At 28.0% G+C, this 21,146-nt stretch overlaps 4 protein-coding genes and 1 long non-coding RNA gene across 7 annotated transcripts; 2 read left to right on the plus strand and 3 right to left on the minus strand.

Moving 5' to 3' along the window:
* Nucleotides 1-271: 271 nt before the first annotated feature.
* Nucleotides 272-5,322, plus strand: LOC149882712 (uncharacterized). 2 transcript variants are annotated; one of them, XR_016456547.1, is made up of 6 exons: nucleotides 272-458; nucleotides 543-630; nucleotides 810-834; nucleotides 974-1,101; nucleotides 3,622-3,645; nucleotides 3,836-4,263. It is a non-coding gene; the product is annotated as an uncharacterized LOC149882712 (long non-coding RNA). The 2 variants fall into 2 exon arrangements; XR_016456546.1 differs by lacking the exon at nucleotides 3,836-4,263 and adding an exon at nucleotides 5,258-5,322 and having other exon boundaries at nucleotides 276-458.
* A 631-nt stretch (nucleotides 5,323-5,953) lies between these two features.
* On the plus strand, nucleotides 5,954-6,814 carry LOC149882713 (uncharacterized). The gene has a single exon (XM_090065381.1). It carries the CDS (start codon nucleotides 6,185-6,187, stop codon nucleotides 6,662-6,664), a length of 480 nt encoding a protein of 159 aa, XP_089921507.1. The 5' UTR covers nucleotides 5,954-6,184; the 3' UTR covers nucleotides 6,665-6,814.
* A 716-nt stretch (nucleotides 6,815-7,530) lies between these two features.
* Nucleotides 7,531-11,904, minus strand: LOC149882714 (dual specificity protein phosphatase 22-like). The gene is made up of 8 exons (XM_090101106.1): nucleotides 11,734-11,904; nucleotides 11,548-11,581; nucleotides 11,373-11,455; nucleotides 11,142-11,191; nucleotides 8,551-8,595; nucleotides 8,403-8,432; nucleotides 8,092-8,263; nucleotides 7,531-7,970 (listed from the first exon to the last, which is right to left on the minus strand). The coding sequence occupies exons 1-8, from the start codon at nucleotides 11,752-11,754 to the stop codon at nucleotides 7,809-7,811; spliced, it is 597 nt and encodes a 198-aa protein (XP_089957232.1). The 5' UTR covers nucleotides 11,755-11,904; the 3' UTR covers nucleotides 7,531-7,808.
* Nucleotides 11,905-12,405: 501 nt separating this feature from the next.
* On the minus strand, nucleotides 12,406-17,584 carry LOC149882715 (dual specificity protein phosphatase 22-like). 2 transcript variants are annotated; one of them, XM_090101104.1, is made up of 9 exons: nucleotides 17,519-17,584; nucleotides 16,968-17,001; nucleotides 16,737-16,825; nucleotides 16,303-16,352; nucleotides 14,558-14,602; nucleotides 14,045-14,113; nucleotides 13,776-13,805; nucleotides 12,900-13,071; nucleotides 12,406-12,680 (listed from the first exon to the last, which is right to left on the minus strand). In XM_090101104.1, the coding sequence occupies exons 1-9, from the start codon at nucleotides 17,543-17,545 to the stop codon at nucleotides 12,534-12,536; spliced, it is 663 nt and encodes a 220-aa protein (XP_089957230.1). In that variant the 5' UTR covers nucleotides 17,546-17,584; the 3' UTR covers nucleotides 12,406-12,533. The 2 variants fall into 2 exon arrangements, with proteins under 2 accessions (XP_089957230.1, XP_089957231.1); XM_090101105.1 differs by lacking the exon at nucleotides 14,045-14,113.
* Nucleotides 17,585-18,238: 654 nt separating this feature from the next.
* On the minus strand, nucleotides 18,239-20,855 carry LOC149882716 (dual specificity protein phosphatase 22-like). The gene is made up of 8 exons (XM_090100816.1): nucleotides 20,720-20,855; nucleotides 20,432-20,465; nucleotides 20,077-20,168; nucleotides 19,595-19,644; nucleotides 19,383-19,427; nucleotides 19,244-19,273; nucleotides 18,714-18,885; nucleotides 18,239-18,447 (listed from the first exon to the last, which is right to left on the minus strand). The coding sequence occupies exons 1-8, from the start codon at nucleotides 20,738-20,740 to the stop codon at nucleotides 18,355-18,357; spliced, it is 537 nt and encodes a 178-aa protein (XP_089956942.1). The 5' UTR covers nucleotides 20,741-20,855; the 3' UTR covers nucleotides 18,239-18,354.
* Between the last annotated feature and the right edge of the window lie 291 nt (nucleotides 20,856-21,146).

The following is a 21,146-nucleotide window of genomic DNA, read 5'->3' on the forward strand; positions in this document are numbered from 1 at the left end:
AGAATTTATAATTAGCCATTAAACGTTTATTTCCAAAGATTTTAAAAACTTTTCAAAGAGATTTTCCAAAAATGAATTATAAAGAAACGCGTATTTAGCGGAAAGAAACACGTATTTAGCGGAAATACACCACAACCTTTTCACAATCAACAGGTGCTTAACAAGACACTACTCTTCGATTTTTCGATTTTTAATTGGTTAAGTTTAAAAAATAGAAAACAAGTTCAAAATTTTTTATCAAGCTACGACATGATAGTAATCTTATGTGAACAGACGTTTTAATTGAGAAAATTTTTTACAGTAGGAAAAAAATCTCCAAAGTTTTTACAGGAGAACAAATAATTCGAAATTGTAGCATACTTTTGTTACGTATGCGTATAAAAGCCCTTGAAACTTTAAGCAATTGCAATTATCAATATCGTTCTGCATGATTCAACTCATTTTCGGTAAAATTAAAGGTACAGAATCACAATTTTTAGTTTTATCAACTCTAAAACTTTTTTACATTTTTATTCTGCAACATTAAATTTTTTTTTTTTTAGAGCTCAGAAAATGAATATAGAAAGAATTTGTGTCGTTTTTACTTTTGTGTTTCTTCTTGCATCTTATGGTGTGAGTTCCTCACCTCTAGTAAGTCATTTAATAATCATACAAAAATTAATGTTTTTACATGATAATAAAAAAAAAATTAGTTTAGTAATTTAAAGCAGGGGTTTAAGTGAGTCAGTTGGCTTTTAAACAACTGTTTGTGGCCGAAGTTTATAATTTAATAATTTTATTAAGTTTCCGCAATTTTTATTTTATTTTAGATTAAGAGACAGCGTAGACATTCAGGTAATTTTTAAACTTTAAAGCTATTTACGCTCTAAATTACTGACTTGATAATATAAGGTTTTTCTTTAATCCACTTCCAAAAAAATCGAATTTAAGGTCAAAAGAAAATTGATAAAACCTTTCCGTTTTATTTTCTTAGAACCTCTACTTCGATGTATTGATTATCTTGGCTTCACAGAGGAGGAAACTCGATTCCAATGCGAGGAGGAGAAAACCTGCTATTATCACCCACTTACCGATAAATATGCTTTGCACCCTAAATGTCTGGTAAGACAGTGATATGTACCCTTTTTTTGAATTCAACCTTACCGTAATAACGTTTTTGGCTGAGCATGCATTTATATCTCCAAATATTCAATACTAAATGTTCGTATACGGTTAAATAGGGAAGAGTAAGTATTTGTATACTGACGAAGAGTGAAGTTTAAATAAATATAAAATCTTAACCTTAAACTAATTGCTAAGCAGAAAATAGGCTTTTTTTGAATTCGCTTTTTCTTTAAAAAAGGAAAAGAAAAAGAAAAGCGACACACGGACTCGAATTGCTTCTTTTCTGCTAACAAAAACTTCTTTCCTAAACTAGGATACCGCTAATAACTGAGACGTCACTCAATAACTACAATATTGGAGAAAGCATTTGCAACCAAATAATACTAATTTAGTTTCTTTATATAAAAGTGCTGCATTTTTTCAATTTAGAGAAATAACTATGTAACTATTTAGAGACAAAGTTTTTCAAGTTTTATTCATCACAAAGTTCATTATTTGTACACGAAAATTAACAAATTAATCAAAAGAATTAAAAAAAGTTGATTTCCTTCGGGACAAAACAAGTGCAACTCGACAAAATGTTGACCAAGCTGTATTTTGCTATCAATATTTCGTGGCGAATCCTTTGTTGTTGATCACAGCCTTGCATCTTCGAGGCATAGATTCGATCAGGTGATCAATGAAACTTTGTGGAATCGCTGCCTAGGCCTTTTGGATTTGCTCAAACAGTTGATCCTTATTACGAACACCTTCACGATTAATTCTGTGGTTGACGATCTCCAACAGGTTCTCAATAGGGTTGAGAACCGGAGATTGAGGCGGCCAATCCATCACCAATAGGTGGTTGTCTTGAACTACTTGACTACTTTTGTAGTGTGTTTCGGATCGTCTTCTTGCTGAAAAACCCATTTTATTGGCATATTCCATTCAGCATGAGGTAGCATAACATCTTTCAGGATATTTTTATACATGAAACGGTCCATTATTCCATCGTTTCGATGTATTGGACCTAGAGCGTTAGCAGAAAAACACCCCCAGACCATTACATTGCCTCCACCATGCTTCACGGTCTTATGGCAGTAACGTAAATTGAGGCAATTTTCGCCCGGTCGACATACACCGCAAATGCCATCGCTCCCAATGATGTTGAACTTCGATTCATCACTGAACAGGACAGTTCGCCATTTCTGCACATTCCAGTCAATATGAGATGTAGCAAGCAGGAGTCTTTTCTTCTGGTTTTTTAGTGAAATCAGCGGTTTCTTTGCAGGGCGTCGAGAAAACAATCAGGCTTCAACAGCACGTCGTCTGATTGTTCGGTCCGATACAGGCAGCTCTAATTGCTTATGTATCTCGACTGATGATATCCAGGGATCCTTCTTGACGGATCTGACGATCATAGAATCCTCTCTAGAAGTGGTGGAACGCGGTCTTCCACCTATTTTATCTGCTGCCAACTTGCCCGTAGAACGATATTTGGAACATAGTCTTGATACGGTCCATTTTTTCACGCGATATTTATCACAAATACTTTTTTGTGACATTCCACTTACGTAATCGCCAATAATTTTCTTTCTTAGTTCCAATCCAAGACTGTCGGGAGCCATTTTTGCACTTGAAGTCATAAAAATAATAAAAATAAATAATCACGCTTCTCAAGGCTTACCGTGTTACATTTACCTTATGATGATACAATAATGCTCTGTGGAACACAACGTCTTGGTTGGATGTGGACTGTATTGATGTAATGAAACACTTGTTGTATTTCACTTCTTGTATTGATGTTCTTCGATAAAACACTTTGATAAAACTCACTTCGATAAACTGTCTTGATAATACTGACTGATTGACTTCCATATACGGACTGAATTACATGTCGATTTACATGTCTCTTATATAGTAAAACGAACCTGTGTGAACCTGTTCTGGAAGATTCTAGATGCTTCTTTTCGATGCTTCTGGAAGCTTCTGGATGCATCTGGATGCTTCTGAATGTTTCTGGATATTTCTGGATGCTACTGGATGCTTCCAGATGCTTCTTCTGGAAACTTTTGGAAGCTTCTGCATGCTTCTGGAAACTTCTGGATACTTCCTTTAATTATTAAAAAACTTCCGTGACGTTGACACGGACCAGACTTAAGAAAATGAAATAAACCAAAAAAGTTGCACTAGTTTTGTCCGCTGCAAAATGGCACTTGTCAACGAAATTCTGCCTGTGTGCTGTCACCTGTCAGCTGATTGCTCATGTCATGGCATGCTATGACTCCAGACTCCTGAACTGTTTGCTGTGGTTGTATAGTTCGTTTCGTTTTTAAGACATGTAAAGTTAGAAACACTTTTTATCATTGTTCGATGTTGGTTGCAAATGTTTTTTCCAATACTGTATATTGCGTTACTAAAGTTCGATCATATTTTTCTGTTGTTTTTATACGGCCTGTTTTTCTTTGTCTTATTTTTATTACTTGTTTAGTGGTAGTGTTTATGAAAATCTTATATTAGATTCATTTTTTTTTTTAGGAAGGTTTTTAAAGATTGAAAGAAGTAAGTTTTTATTTTGTTTGTTTGAACAAAAACAATATTGACTTGAACTTTGTGTATGAAAAGATTGCAATCCAGTCATATAATTGAGAAACATTAACATAAGTTAGAATAAGTTTTGCATTTACTTGTAGTATTCAAAAAATTCTCCTTGTCTATCAGAAAAATCTATCAAAAAATATTTATCTCTCAGTGAAATTGAGTCGACGAATTCGAGCTTAGGGTTGGGCGGGTTAGCCGACTCGACTCGTTTCTTGATGATTCCGAGTTCGAGTTCACGATAGCACGGATCAGAGTTCGAACTAAAGTTCAGTTCATTTAATCTTGTTTTTATTCTTTTCTAATTATAAGGTTGAATTCATGGTTTTTTTTATTTTTTAACAACATGGCCACAACCCAGCCGGCACAAAGATGTCTAAAAGAAGTCTAAAAGACGTCGAAAAAAGATCTAAAAGAGGTTTTTCTGTTTTTAAAACATCTCCTTAGACGTCTGAAACGTCAGTCGTAAAGACGCAATTTTAAACATATCTAAAAGGGTGTTTAGTTTAATTCTTTTTTTGAAGCTGAATTTAAACGCTTTTATTAAGTAACTATTATTAACTCAATATTTGTAAAAGAAAATTAATGATGAATTTCTATTATTAAATTTCTTTTAAGAATATTGAAGTTAATAATAAGTTAAATAATAGATTTTAACATAAGTACAGTGCTTTAAGATTATTATAAGCTTAAAGTGTGTATTTAAACACTAGAAACTATTTAACTTATGCTAACAGCTAAGCAGTTCGCTCTTGATTTGGAGAAATAAAAAACTTTAATTGATCATACATACCTCTATTTATTTTGAAAAATTACACATATATATGCTAAACTACAGAGAAAGTAAATAGTCGCAAGTTAAGACCTAGAAAATTGCATTATAATTCTAAGATTATTAATTCGCTTAAAAATCACCTTTAAAACTAATTGTTATTGTGACTTTGTCATACCAAGAAAAGACATCTTAACTACGTCACTAAAACGCAATTTTTCTTGGACGTCTTCTCGGAGAGCGAAGTTAGAGATCTTTAAGACGCTTGTGCCAGCAGGGAATCTTATATAATCTAGTATGTCATAAAAAAAAATCTTCATGTACGTGTATTTTTGATAGAAATCTCTTAAATCTATTAGATCAATCACAAAAGAAAACAATCTTCCTCGATTATTTATATTCAAAGTTTAAAATTTAGTAAAAATAAAATATTTTTTGGCTGGTTGATTGAAGGCTGATTCCTGAGGACTTTTCTACCAATATTAAGCTATAATTTTTTTAAAATAGGACCTCCTTGTTGAAGGTTCTATTTTGATAATAATAATAGTAATAATAATAACAATAATAATAATAATAATAATAATAATAATAATAATAATAATAATAATAATAATAATAATAATAATAATAATAATAATAATAGTAATAATAATAATAATAATAATAATAATAATAATAACAATAATTTTTAGAAAATAGTTTCATCCAATAGAAGATTCTTCAGAAAAGCTCAGTTTTTTGTTAGTTTTATAAAATATTTACAAAAAATATATAAAAAATCATAATTCTAAAATTTATTTTCAGGACGAAAATGTTGGGAGCAGCTACAAATGTATTTATAAATTGAAAGAAAAAACATTACGCAGTTACATCGGTGTCTTTTACTTCCCGATCCCTTACTTTTGGCAAACACAGCCAAAAAAATATCAAAAAATATCTTAAAATAAATTTACAAACGACAGATTGTTTTGGTAATTTGGTGAAAGGGCAGCTAAAATTTAGTATATCTAAATTATTTCAGAGATATTATATATATCCTTATTTATAACAAAAACAAATTGAATTCATAAAATGAAAGCAATATTTACAATTATAACAAAGCACTTGGTATAGTACTTAAATTTCAAAAACCATGAGAAAAAACCAATAAACAAAAACCACAAATTAAGAATTTATGGTGTTCTGACGTTAAAAAGATATACATGACCAGTTAGCCTTCTGACATCAAAAGATTACATACATACTTAAATACCTACACATGCATACATTCATGCATAGATACATATTTGATTGCTTTTATCACAGAGTGTAAAAACAACTAATAATGTGTACATATTATACACACAGACTATATATATATATACATATATATATATATATATATATATATATATATATATATATATATATATATATATATATATATATATATATATATATATATATATATATATGTATATATATATATATATGTATATATATATAAGAAACCTAAATAAACTGAACCGAGCAAAGAAAGAACGTATAATCTCGGTCGCTGAGCTAAATTAGCTCAACACTAACGCTGAGGTCCTTGGATGAACATTACAACAACTTTAACCTTGATGGAAAAAAAGAAGTTTAAAATGTCACACTTCAAAAATGTTACTAAATCCAAGACTTTAGTACAAAGAGGAAGATCCTGAAACTCTTCTAGAAGAGTTGGCTCCTGTTCCTGAGCTCCATGTTGCAATGAGAATAGCAAGTAAACTTGCAGTGCTTTTGTTTAGTGTATGGCCTTTGTTTGAGAAGTGGCTACACTCAAACTACATCATGTTTCAAGGATACCAAGCCATAGGATTTAATGGAGACAATGCAAGCAAGTTCCTGAAGTTGGTGGATATTCTTGAGAGAGGTATCATAAATGATGGAAAGTATGACTTATTACCAATTGTAAACTGTCTTAGAAAGTTTAAATGGCTTCAAGCAGAAGCATTTAGTATGGTAGTAGGGGATAACATCGAAACTGCTGTTCTGGAGTTTAAAAAGTCCTATGCAGATTTAATTGAATATGTGCATGACACATTCGAGGGTATTGAGCTCACTGTTACATGGAAAGTTCACATAGCAGTATGTCATATACTTCCTTTTCTTCATTCTTGCAACTGCGGCCTAGGAGTTTACTGTGAGCAAACAGGAGAAGTAAATAATCATGAGTTCAAAAAAACGTAGAGTAGATACAAATGAAGAATTAACCGTAAAGATTATGCAAAACGGGTAAAATCCAGTGGTGTTGAACTTGCATCAAAAAACATAAAGTAGATTAAATAATTAAAATTTATTTTAATGTTTATAATTTAAAGTAAATATTGTAAAGTATACTATTTCTACCATTCAGACTTATAATAAAACTAGTTAGCATAAAGTTTTCTTATTTTGTGCTTTAGTTTTTATAGGATAAGTTATAGCTGATTTTTGAATTTTTTTCTTCAAAAATTTTTCGAAAATTCCAACACCTCAGAAGTTCTAAATGTTATAAATGATGTCTTCTAATATATACCCAACTATTGAAAAAGAAAAATCAGATCTGGGGAACCACTCAACCTGACGGTCACTCTGGTCCACAGTGCAGCTCTTTTGGGCTCGTGATGAAGCTCTAGTTCCTAGTTAATATGGGTTGATAAAATTCTTTAACACATTTCAAGTTACACCTAGAAAGTAATACTTCTACTGCTTTTTATCATGAATTAAAAGTTACGTGCACAACATTAGTTTATTCTAGTGTTAGTATTAACTGCTATTTGTTTCAGTTTTTAAAAACATTCAAAATTTAGCGGTAGAGAAAAAAATTACTAGTAAAAAATTCCTTTTAATATTTACTTTAAAATAAGTTTTACAAACAAGAAATTTACAATCTTATTAGAATACAAAACTTGAAAAATTATGACTTTATTTAAAAAATTGAAATAATAAAAATGATCATTTTATTGAAAATTATCGTTTTCTATAATTAATAACAGTAGAAAAAAAAAAGAAAAAAAACGAGTTTTATAAACATTTTCACAAAACACAATAACTTTTCGAACTTTAACAAAATTGATACAAATTTGAAAACCAACCAACCATCAATCTTCGATCTCAATATAATTAATAATTTCAAAGTAATAAAAAGTTATCGAGCGCCAAACGCATCTTATAAAATTTACTAATCGCAAAAACAGCATATAAAAACTTTTTAAAAAGCATCTTTTAAAAACAGTGAAACAAAATGTAATATTTACATTTTACAATGTTATATTGAAATAATGAGTTTGAAAAATAAATAAGTGAAATATTTGTATACTATTAATATAATAATACGTTAACATTAATGTAATTAGCGTTTCTTCCTTGCATAACTAGCGAATGTCGGTGTTGTCCCAAGAGATTGCGTTTCATCGATGTGCTCATTATTTTGAACGTTTAATAAAGCGTTTTTTACATACTGGACATCTGAAGGATCAAATTCTCCATACTTTAATTCTAAATAATTCCGTACCTAAAGATAACAGAACGTTTAATGAAAGAGAATAATAGTTGATAATCGGTCACATCTTCGAATGATATCAGTTCGATTAAAATATCGAGATTAAACTGCCGGGTCATAATAGAGTTATTACATTTTTTGCCTCTACTAATTGGAAATCCTGTAGTTGTTTTTGAAAACCATAATTTGGGTCGACAACTTTTCGAGCCACACGCACTGCCAAAATGGCTTCATGCCACTCCAAATTAGTTGTAGCCATTAAGTATGCAGCACATATCGTGCAGGAGCGAGATACACCAGCAATGCTAAAGTCAGTTATAATGTAAATAATTTACAATAAACAAAGTTTAAAGCCATCAATTCACTCAAGCAACAGATCTTAAATTTCATTATCAATAATCATATGTAAGTTAATTTGGAAAAAAGAAGAAAAAGTCAACGAACCAATGAACGAGTACGTTTCCTTTTCGCTTCCTACAAGAAACAATTTTTTGCGGCGAATTATAAAACATAAACTTCTGTTACGAATTATAAGACATCCGGTTTTTTTTTTTATCATTGAATTCATTTTAAATGAAGCAGCCAAACTCACCTAGCTTCGTGTATGAATTCAACACACTCTTTAAAATGTTTAGCACTAAAGAAATAATTACGTTTTTTTTAAAAACCATTTGAAAAAATAATGGAGCAAATTTTCTGAAAGATTAGCACATGCAGATGATTGTTAAGTTTTAAGACAGACTTTTGATGATGCATTTAAATTCAGAAATTAAAACCACAAAAAGTCCTAAAGTCTCCGGAATAAATAGAAAAAACAGAAATTGTTTCTATCTTGATTCATCTTTGATTCAGTTCTTCAGCAGAGCCTTGCTTTTTAATCAGATTGATCATCTTTCTTTTTGGTGTCACTTTTTACTGCATCATCAAAAAATACTGTGGTAATCAGCTCCTCATTAAGGTACTACATGTCTGAGGAATAAATTAACAACAGCAATTGAGATGGCCTTGTTAACACCATCATTTCTTCAAAAAATTCACCTCTCTTAATACAGATTGTTTATGAGTTAGTTTGCACTACTGTCTAAATATCTAGACTTTTAGAGAGTGCAGCAACTCGGCCATTCACTTAGCTGCATTACTCCAGGGGCTGTAAGTCAAACAGCATGTGGTGCAATACCACCCAGAAATAATACAGGGTGGAGCAAAACCTAAATTATCTTGAACAAGTTTTAAAAACTATATTCTTGGTTTTAAACTATTGCAACTATTGTTACATTGTTAAGCCACCATCGATTTGAAAGGAATCTTTAGAAACAAGCACCCAGCTCATTGTATGCTTCTGGGAGTTGTGGCATCTGTTGTCAAAAAAGATGCCTCTCCATTTTTTTAAACCTGTTAAAAAATTGGGAGCTGAGGTTTATTATAAGTTCCTACGAGAAAAAGTTTTGCCATGGCTGAAGGTAAATTACCCTAATGGGAATTATGTGTGGACCCAAGATGGTGCTCTGCCTAATAACACAAAAAAAAGTACTGAAATTCTGAAAATTCAATTTTGTAGATTTTTGGCCAGCATTTCTGGCCTATGCCCAACCCCCTAGACAATTTTTGAGATTAAGGTGGGACAAAATATCTAGAGACTTCATTTTGAACAGCTACAACACCTTTAGAGGTTGTGTACAGGTTGTAATAGAAAAATAAGGCAGCCATATTGAATAAAAGGTTACTTAATACAAACATTTGTTATATTATATTGATATATTGATGTCAATTGGTTGGTTATTGAAAAATAAATTATTACATATAATGTCTTTGATTTAATAAGTTTTACTGCCCCACCCTTCATAGTACCCATATAACCTATAATTAGCCGACATTAACCTTCTAAGTAAGATCTGTCTTCAGCAATCCTAATCAGTGACATGGCATTTGAATGTACAAATTAAAATAGTTATTCTAAATCATCAATTAAGATTCAAAAAATTCACATGGGATGTTAGAAATTCATTTTTTGAATCTAATATCTGTGCATTTTAGTGAAGCATAGAGTAAACCTAAATGAAATTAAGTTGGCAGTGATGGTTAATGGCACATTCAGTACTGCTCTAGATTTTCCTGTCTTCTTCTTTGCTTACAGTTATTTGTTTTCTTTCAGCCAACATAACTGCAGGTTTTTCTGTATGTGCTGTAAGTATTGCTAACTGTGATTATAATAACTTTCTTAGCAGTTTTTGTTATATATATGGTAAGTTTGTAATTAAAAAATATATTTTGTTGATAAAAGGGTACAAACTAGGAACACAGGTAGGATTGAGGCTCTAACCAGATATTTTTAAAAGATTCCTCATACATAGGGATGGAATTTACATTATTTGCATCACATTATCAGCAAAAATCGTATGCACAACATAATCTGGTTCAATCCCCCATTCAGTAAAAATAAGCTGTGTAGTGTGAATTTAACCTTAGATCGACAAATTTTTAACAGACTTAAATAAATTACTTCCAAAGTGACTGGTACTTTTATTTTTTACTACATGTTTCTCATCTGATTTTGATAGAGCTGATACACACACACATACAATCAATTAAATAAATATATTCTGAATTCAATGTACTTCAATTAAGTAATATATTCTGCATTGAACATGCTTTAAGTAAATGTATTCTTCTGAACTGAATTTTTACTTTTATCAAGTAAGTATATTCTGGAAAGTCAATAAGATTTTTTTAAAAAAAGTCATACTATTCATCTACTTAGCTAGACTTTCAGAAAATATATCACACCTGGTGCATATTAATTTACCACAAGGGTGTGATTGTTTTTATTATTGATTCTTCAAAAATAAATAATTTTGATTACATATAATATTCCTTTCCATTACTATTGGCTGGTTTTGCAGTTTATCTTAATTGTTTATCATTTTATAATAATAACATTTTAAATTTATATTTTAACATGTATAATAACAAAATCAAAATAATTTCGCAAAAAAAACAAAATAATTTTATGATAACTGAAAAACAAAGATTCAAACTCGTAAAAGATAAATTACAAACAAATGCTTGCTTCATAAATTTAATATTATTAAAAATCAAAAAAATTTAGCAATCTACAAAGTTAGTTAATTTGTAAAGTAACTTATAAGATTTACAAATTGGTAATCAAAAATTAAAATTACTTACATATCCTCCCCAGGACTATCTGAAATCTCGACACATTTGTATTCAATATTCTAAAAACAAAACATACAAAATACAATAAAAATCTAATGCCATATTAAATGATAATAAAATTTACATAAGAGATAAAAAGACAAGAATTTAATACTACACCAAAATTCAAATGTTAAGCATTATGACAGAAAAGTTTAGCAAAAATTAAAACTAAAACAGATTTAAAATTTCGCCTGATACTTCAAGACTTGGCTTTGCATTATCATGAATAGCTAAAATATGTGTAATATTATTGCCAGTTATCTGCTCCATATCTTTTGCATCTATAAATTTAAACAAATGAAAAAGATGCAGAAATGTCAGGCATTAAATTTTTACACATAAAAAGTTTAGTAAAAAAAACAAAACAACCAACCTCTGAAATTTCCAATAAATAAACCTGGCAAAACCTAAACATCAATGACAAAAATTTAAAAAAAAATTTTGTTTCAAAAAGAATGTAAAAGAAAGAAATGAATCCAAGTGAAGAATTGTTCTGAATCTTTATATATAATGTATCAGATATAAAAATGCAAGATTTACTAGCATTAAAAGTAAAAACCTTGTTCATGCCATTTCCCATTTTATGTAAAAATCCAAGCAATGCACAAAATTTAAAACATCTTCAAAGTATAAATAATGCAATTTCTAAAGCGTAATAGAATACAGGTTATCTTTCAATGCTATTCAACTTTTTTTTAATTTTAATCCAACAAAATATTTTTAAAAACTTTTGTTTTAAAACCATCTAGTGAATATCTGGATTATATGCTCTAGATTTTTGTTTCTTAAATGGTTTTTTGAACAAAACAAAAAGATATTAAAACATGAAGACAAACAAAAAATATAAACAAAATTATAAAATATGCAACTCGTCGTTAAACCAACTTTAAATAACAAAAATAATAAAATAAATAGATACATTTGCTCTGAAAAAAAAAGTCTTCAAGGGCTGTAACTGTGTCTGGTGAGATCACAAACAAAAAAAATTATTAATAAAATATAAAAATATACATCTATAATCGATTAATTATGACTTTAAAAAAATATGGTTTATCAAACATAATATATATAGTTCATTAAATGTAAATTGCAAATTAAATAAAATTTTAAAAATTGCAAATTAAATAATATTTTAACAAAAAGCAGCTAAAATGTCCTTAGTGGAGAAAAATAATAGACAATAATATTGAAAAAACAACTTTTTATAGCAGAGAAAAAGAAGAAACTGAAGTTTTCTTTTAAAACTAAACTCTTTAATAACTTAACCAGAAAACATTTGAAAGTAGAAAAACTAAACCATCATGCATTTTTTAGTGTTCAAAATTATCAGTAAGTTTTGCTATTAATTCTAAAATTTCCTCATGGGACTGTTGCCATAAATTTACTTGCTGTGTAAGATACTGCTGTGGGATGCGTTACCATGCGATGATTATTTAACACATTTTGAATATATTCAACATCTGTCAGCTTTATTTCACCAAAACGCTTTATCAACTTTTGTTTCATCTTTAAATAAAAAAAAAGTGTTAAAACATTGATATTGTAAAAATGATTTGTTGCAATAATGTACAACAAATATCTCATACTTCTTACTTTGTTACATCAAATCAAAAATCGAACTTAATAAAAGTAGTTAAACATAGTAAAAATGATAACCATCATAGTTATGTTAAAAGTGAATAAACAACAACAACAAAATCCAATAAGAACAAAGACCTTAAATACCTTTAGAGCATCTCTTGATTCAAAAACTTGTAATTGAGCTTTAAAACCATAATTAGGATTAATTTCACTTCGAACTGAGCGAACAACTATTGATGCTTCTATCCAGCCAAGGTTGGCTATTGTCATTAAATAAGCAATGCATATTGTACTTGAACGAGATACCCCAGCAAGGCTAGCAGAAAAAATACTTTAAAATAAACTAGCATTAAAAAATGGTAGAATCATTTTTATTTGTTTGTTTTGATGTGTGCAAATCTAGCAGTAGATTTTAAGAACCAATAAATTTAAGTCTACCATTTTATCTCTAAAAACATTTTCATTTAAAATATACAGAAAATTTAAACTTAAAATATAATGGTTTTGTTTCTGAAATGCTTTTGAAAAATCTTTTTTTTTTATTTGAGTTACACACATGAAATATTTAATTCAACAGATCCTAAATGTTAAATAGTCTAAACATAACATTTTATTATATTGTTATATCGTTTTTCATATGAATATTGTTAACAGAGACGGTTAGGGAAATGTGGATATTTAAGTTTAAGATTACCAAAAAACTAAACTCTGTCATTATTCTCACACATAAAACTATATATTTTTAAGAGATTAATAACACAAAACTTAAACATGAATGGTAAAAAACTGTCAAATGATATTGAATTATTTCATAGCTTTTCACAAGTTATTGAATTGTTTCATAGCTTTTCTGCAGTTACATCTTATATTATATACAAGGGCATGTGTATTTAATCAATTAAAACTCATATTTGACAAAAAGCTGTTTTACAAAAAACTGAATAAAACAACAAAATCAGCTAATTAAAAACCATTTAATTATCAAAAGCCAATAAATAAAAAAGACATAAAAATTATTACCAGTGCACCAAGACATTTCCATATAAAGACCTAAATATAACAGATGTCTTACATTTTACACATTTAAAATATTCAAAATAAAGTCATAAAAATTTCATAAAAAACAAGTAGCATGGTATAAGCTGTGGAATAAGATATTTTTACGAGAGATTTTTTAATCTTTGTTTTAGAGCACTTCTAAGGGCTCCTTTAAAAGCCTCAACAGTTTTCTATTTTAATCCTCTTTCAAGCTTTTGAAAAAAAAACTGAAGAAGCCTTTTCCTCTTAACCTTAAGAACCTTTTTAGTACGTTTTCACTAAATTTGATGAGGCTATGAAAAGGTTTTTTTTCTTGCAACCTAAAATATATAAAAAAAACAACAACTAATTAATGCCTCATAAAACATCTAGCAATTAATATTCTTATTTATATTATTTTAATCTCTCTTTCACCTGATATTTCTAACTACAAATTCAGAGAATATTAATAAACGTAACAAAATTAAATTTTCAGTACCTGTACTTTATCCATAAAACATGCAACTAACTTAGTTTAAAAGTAAACAAATATTATTTAACAAAGTAATCAGAAACAAATACTTCAAATAAAATATAGTTTGCAGACCAGAATTTATAGTCAAAACTAAAATCAAGAAAAAGAAACTTCTTTATCAAACATCAGATAAAAAAAACATTTTTATACTTTTTTAAAACACTTTTTGAGCTTATCAAAGCAATAAAAAAAAAGCTGAAGAATTTTACGGTTTACATTACATACTCACAATCAGAATTTATAATTTTACCTGGCTTTATGAATAAAGCGGATTGCTTCTTTAAAATACTTTGAACTAAATAAATCAAATATAATTTAAGAAATATTTTTACGAAAGCTTAGAAGTTAATATATTTACAAATAATATACATAAATGGATACATACATACATGCATGCATGCATGCATGCATACATATATACATACATACATGCATATGTATACATACCTACATACATGTATATGTATGTATGTATGTATGTATGTATGTATGTATGTATGTATGTATGTATGTATGTATGTATGTATGTATGTATGTATGTATGTATGTATGTATGTATGTATGTATGTATGTATGTATGTATGTATGTATGTATGTATGTATATGTATGTACAGCAGTGGCCAAAAGTCTTGGAACAAAACATTTAACGACCAAAAAAATTTATTTTTGATCTAAAGTATAAATTTAGAAGGTTTGAGGTATATTTTTAAAGAGAATGTTGTTTAAAAAAATACTTACAACTTATTTATTTTTTTATTTATTTTACTGTTATTGTTTATTATTTTTAGTATAAAAATTTATCGTAACATAAAATATGTTGTTCCAAGACTTTTGGCCACCACTGTATGTATGTATGTATGTATGTATGTATGTATGTATGTATGTATGTATGTATGTATGTATGTATGTATGTATGTATGTATGTATGTATGTATGTATGTATGTATGTGTATATATATGTATATATATATATATATATATCTGTGTATATATATACACACACAGACATACACACATACACAGGGTGGTACTGATAAATTAGGATAAATTCACCATAAAATAAAAAAAGTATTTTATAAAACAAATACTAACTTTATTTTTGAATTCAAACATCTGAAACAAAGGCAGAGTAATTAGTTTACCGATTACTCAATAACCTTAGTAACTATGACAGCTTTTAAATGGAATCTGTGTGAGGATTCACACATCACTCTTAGCAACTATGACAGCTTTTAAATGGAATCTGTAAGCCTGGATCTGATGTCCTTGTTCATATGACTGATCACCTCAGAACAACTATTTTTACAGCATTTATAGCATTATGGAGGACATTGTTGAACTCTGCCTCAACTACCCCGCATATGTAGTTGTCAAGCGGGCTACAGTCTAGTAACCCACAAATCAGGTGACCAGGGAATACCACATTCTTTGTAAGCCAGGCCTGAGTTGTTTAGGCCTTATGGGTAGGTCCCAAATTTTGTTAGAAGCTGACCATTTCTCATGGCATAGTACTTCAATCTCAGGTCTTTTGCATCTAGAAGATATTTCTGTGGTGTATGTCCATTTCATTGACCAAGGCAATTTTGGTTAATCTGTGTAGCCAACAAAATGGCAAATGACTCATTTCTTTTTATGTTGCAGAAATGTGCATATTTTTTAGATGAGGGAATAAACATCTCTGCAGCATCATAATTCCTTTTAACTTGGTAAACTAAGCTCTTTTGTAGCTTGTGAAACTCATTAATTTCCTTGGATGTTCTTCTGATGCATAGAACAATAATAAAGGCAGCTCTCTTGTCATATTCAATGGATATTGTTATGTTTACAGTCTTAGTGACTATAGTTTTTAAAAGATGATAAGTATGTTTAATCAATACTGCATAAAGATGTCAATATATGTTCTTAATCTATTAGACAACAAAGTTCATCCTAATTTACCAGCACTACTATGTGTGTGTATATTTATATATAGAAAATAGCAAAAAAATACATACATATTTTCATGTGGTTTATCAGCAATTTTTACAAACTTGTATTTAACTTTCTAAAAACATAAAGGCAGTGTTATTTTAAAATTATTTTAGGCCTAAAGTTGAACACAGAGTCAAAAGAGTAGCTAAGCTCCTTTTAACAACAGCAATGATAAAAAATATTAAAAAACAAAAGTAGTTGATTTGTTAAAAAAGAGTCTTAAGTTGTTCATAATCCACAGTATGGTTTTCAAACCTTAAACTTCCTGGAAATAATGGCTGATGCCCTGAAGTATTATTTTTTCAAGACCAAGATAAACACAATCCAATTATCATTTTATTTTGTTAAATTGCAAATGTTTTTCTTAAATAAGTAATAACTGTAAAGAAATATTATGAAATGTAAATAAATATTATAATAATATTACAATATTATAATATTGTATCTAAAACCATACCTTGAATAAAGGTGTTGGTTTAGGATAGTCGAGGATGGATAAGATGTGTGTTATATTGTTTGTAGAAATCTGCTCAAAGTCTTTAGAGTCTTAATGTCAAGGAAAAAATCTTAGATATTAATCAAATAATCTTAAATTTAAAAGACATTTATTACAATTCTATTTGTTAAGAGATACAGCAGTTAAAGATCAGCATCTGAATCTAAATTTAAATCTGATTTTAAATCTCACCTTTTAAACTCCCCAGATACAAACCAGGGATAATCTTAAAAATAATAATCTTAAAATAATAATTTAAATGAAAACCAGGGATAATCTTAAAAATAACAATTTAAATGAAAACCAGGGATAATCTTAAAATAATAATTTAAATGAAAACAAAATATTAAAGTTAAACAAAACAAGCAACAAGCTTAAATCAGCAAACTGTAAAGCTATATTACAAACATCAACTAAAATTGCAGTACAAGCTCACAAGAGACTTTTCCAAAACATTTGAAACTTTCACATGACTAAAACTAGTTGGATATGATATTAATAGCGATTTGACTGATGGAAAATTTTAATTTAAAATTTGACACCATGTCATAATTCTACAAAATAAATCTGAATGGAGGAATGTTATAAGTGGTGTTTAGCACATATCAGTTTTTGAACCATTACTACTAACATAAACATACATGATTTAATGATAAATACTAATGATAAATTAAAAAATCAAACCAGAAACATACAAAAAAAATTATTTAGAACTATTTTATTACAAGTTGAGTTGAATTTACCTTGTTCATGCCATTTCCCATTTTCATTTAAATACTTTTAATTGACATTATATTCTAGAGGAAAACATTTATCATATTATAAAATTATTAACATTTTTTAATAAAAATATTAATATCATATAATTATCATAAATACCTTTAACTAAAAACTTAATTTTTGTTCAACTTTTTTTCATGGGAAAGTTTAATATTTCACACTTCTGAAAGTTAATCTAATATTTCACACTTACTAAGTTAATCTAATACATAACACTTCTGAAAGTTAATCTAATATTTCTAATATTTCCTTATGTTTGGAGCAACTATGATCAGATAACTTTATAGAAAACCCGTTATCTTAATTTTTTTTAACAAGAGGAAATGATTTAAGGCTGTGAAATTACAATCAAAAACAAAGCAAAAATAAAACAGCACGAGTATTACTGCATACTATCATTTCAAGTATCATAAAATCTTAGTCATCAAATATACAACATTAAATAAACTAATTAAACAGTATAATAAATAATCGTAAAAACTTTGAAATAATATTTATGTACACATTTAAAAATCTTGAGTGATTAAGTTATAAATAGTAGAAAAACTTATACGTTAAATAAAAAAAAAAACTACACTAAATTCATTTATGTAAAGAGTAAAAGAATTAAAACAAAACAACCAAAAAATTTATGGAAAAAAAGAAAAAAAAAAAAAAAAAAAAATTCAAAACAAAAATTATTTTTGGAACTTTCAAATTAAACTTGCAACAAAACTGTTTGTGGATTCAACAAAAGCATGAAATAATTTAGAAATTCACAAAATCATTATTTGGTTTATCAACTATTTATCAATTATATTTATTTTTTGTAAAAATTATCCAGAACTTTCCTAACATCAGCTCTATCAGCAGGATCAAAATCACCAAACAATTCAATCAATGCAGCTCTAACCTAAATGAACATGGAAAAGTAAATTACAACTAAAGTCTTTAACAGATTTTCAAAAGAGTTAGAAACGAAACTTACAATGAAAAGAAAAGAAACATATAACTCTTGTAACAATGGTCATAATCACCAATAAATTATTATCATAGTAAAACACCTGAAACCTCTATAAACCTCTATATAAATCTCTATAAAGCATAAATCAATAATATGCAAAATCTATAAAGCAAGTGTCTTTTTTTTAAGTGTAACAAAGCTTATAAAAATAAAACCTTTTCAATTTCTAAACGATGATATAACACCAATTGAATTTTAAACCCATGGTTTGGCCGAACAATATTTCTCATGGCTTTTAAATAATGTAGAGCTGATCTAGGATCCACATCTGCTACAGTCATAATGTAAGCTATACAAATAGTACTTGATCTAGAATTACCAGTGTCGCTGAAACAATATTTAAAAAAAGTTAAAAAAAAACAAACAAAATGTTTAATCATAATTTCTCATAATTACAAATTAACTGATTCAAATTAGTCAATCAAATTACTTTGCAGATTAAATATGATGATGAATTAAAAAATAGCAAACATTTATTAACAAGGTGATCATCTGACGGATCCATATGCAATATAAATCATAAGCACAAATCATAAAGAATAAACATCTTACACTTTTAGCTTTGCTGTATTTTGATTTAGTTTAAGATGAAGAACCAAGTGGATTATTTAAAATTTTAGAGGACTAACTTACTGATTGAAAAAAAAATTTGCCTCATAAAGATAAAAAAAAACAACTAACTTACCAATGAACAAGGACATTTCCCCCAGACAACCTACAAAAATTATCTCAATGAAACAAGTTTTCCTTAAATAAAAGGTTAATATAATTGGACTTGCTTTCTTTTCCAAACTTACATATAAAACATGAGGAACAACACATACCTTCCTCTGTGAATAAATGCAATGCACTCATGAAAATACTGCAACCTATAATTAAAAAGTCAATAATCTAAGAATTATTTTTTAACTTGCTTTACTATTTGTGAATTTCCCAGAGCCAAAAAATAAAAGCTCAGTAAGTAAGAAAAGTTTGACGTTAATTGAAATGGTTTCTTTATAAAAGTAATTTATCTATAAAAAAACAAACTTTTTACATGTTCTGGCCAGCTAAGTCTTGCATGATGATTGTTTTATACTTAAGATCCTACAAAAGTTAAACCAAAGAATTTATAATTAAGGATGAAAATGTTAAAAGTTACAGCAATAAAAAGAGCAGCAGAAAATTTCAGAAAGAATTTGTCTGGAGGTGCTGTGAATGCCGGAATCTGATGACCTTTTTAAAGGTGTGAAAATCATAATAGAGTACTTTCTTTCAATAGAAGATAAAACAACTATTTGTAAGTATCTAGAAAAAAAACCCAATCAGAATGGAGTAATTTTTTTGGTTAAAAAAGAAATTAACTTTATAATTATTGTAATTTATAATTTTATAATTCACATTAGTAATAGGAGAATAGTTAACTTTCTTCATTAAAATTTAATAAAGTATACATATACTGTACTTTATAGAATCACTAACTTTTTGATTTATTATTGCTAATCTTATTATATTTAAAATTCTCTATAAAATTGCTACCTTCAATGAAGGCTTCAGCTCATTGGGTTCATCAAGAAATGAGAGAATGTGGGTAATGTTGTTTCCTGTGATTTGCTTCTCATCATGCGAATCTTAATTATCATTTAAAGAATATTATTAATAATAAAAAATAATTGATTTATAATATTATATCAACTACTACAGGCATTAGCATCCAAAACCATTAGTAACCAAATTTAATATCATGACTGTTGTGATTGTTTTCTTCATTATACTAATTATGTACAATTACTGTAAGTTAATTTACTTTAATTTATATATGTAAGGTAACTTTACAAATATCATAACACATATATTTTAGGCTAGGTAGAACATGAGTAAGCAAATTACAAACCTTCTAATCCACCAATATATAAACCTGGTAAAACCTGAACAAAACAAAATCAGCTTCCTGAATTAAACGTCAAATTAATTAATGCTGTAAACACAAATTGTTTACAGCATCAATATTGCATAAATATACAGCATCAATATTACATAAATATACACACTACATAGCATATCATAAAAAACTTTCTTAGAAGAAGCAAAAGTATAAAATAAAAATGCTTTTGAAACAAAAGAAAATTTTAAAATGCAAATGTTACTGTGGCTGAAAGAAACTGTGACTTGAATAACAAACCTTATTCATGCCATTCCCCATTATTAAATATACTAAAACTTGATCAAATAACTGTATTATACTTATTATTATTTTATCTATGAAATAGAACAAAAATTTAGAATGCAAACACGCAAGTATAAATATAAATAACAGTGTATGTGTTAACTTAGAGAAAAAAACTCAAAGCATCACAACGATTGCAAATACAAAACCCTGATATTTACTGATTTCCTCTTTGTCTTGTCATGTTCATTAAATTCATAAGATTTTTGACAATTATATTTATCCAATTTAATAGACAAAGTTGTAATATGATTACTTTTAAAACTCTTCAGTAGCAGTCTCCCTTTTTAGATGATTGAAAGTTACTTTTTTTTTTTCTTAAAAATTATTGTTTTTCTTAATTCTTAATGTTTAAAAACTTTTAACAATGTTAACTTTTTTT

The sequence above is a fragment of the Hydra viridissima genome, unplaced genomic scaffold (assembly GCF_058129835.1).
Source record: "Hydra viridissima isolate aposymbiotic clone 2 unplaced genomic scaffold, HvirCarnegie_v1 scaffold_10, whole genome shotgun sequence".
In the NCBI taxonomy this organism is placed as follows: domain Eukaryota; kingdom Metazoa; phylum Cnidaria; class Hydrozoa; order Anthoathecata; family Hydridae; genus Hydra; species Hydra viridissima.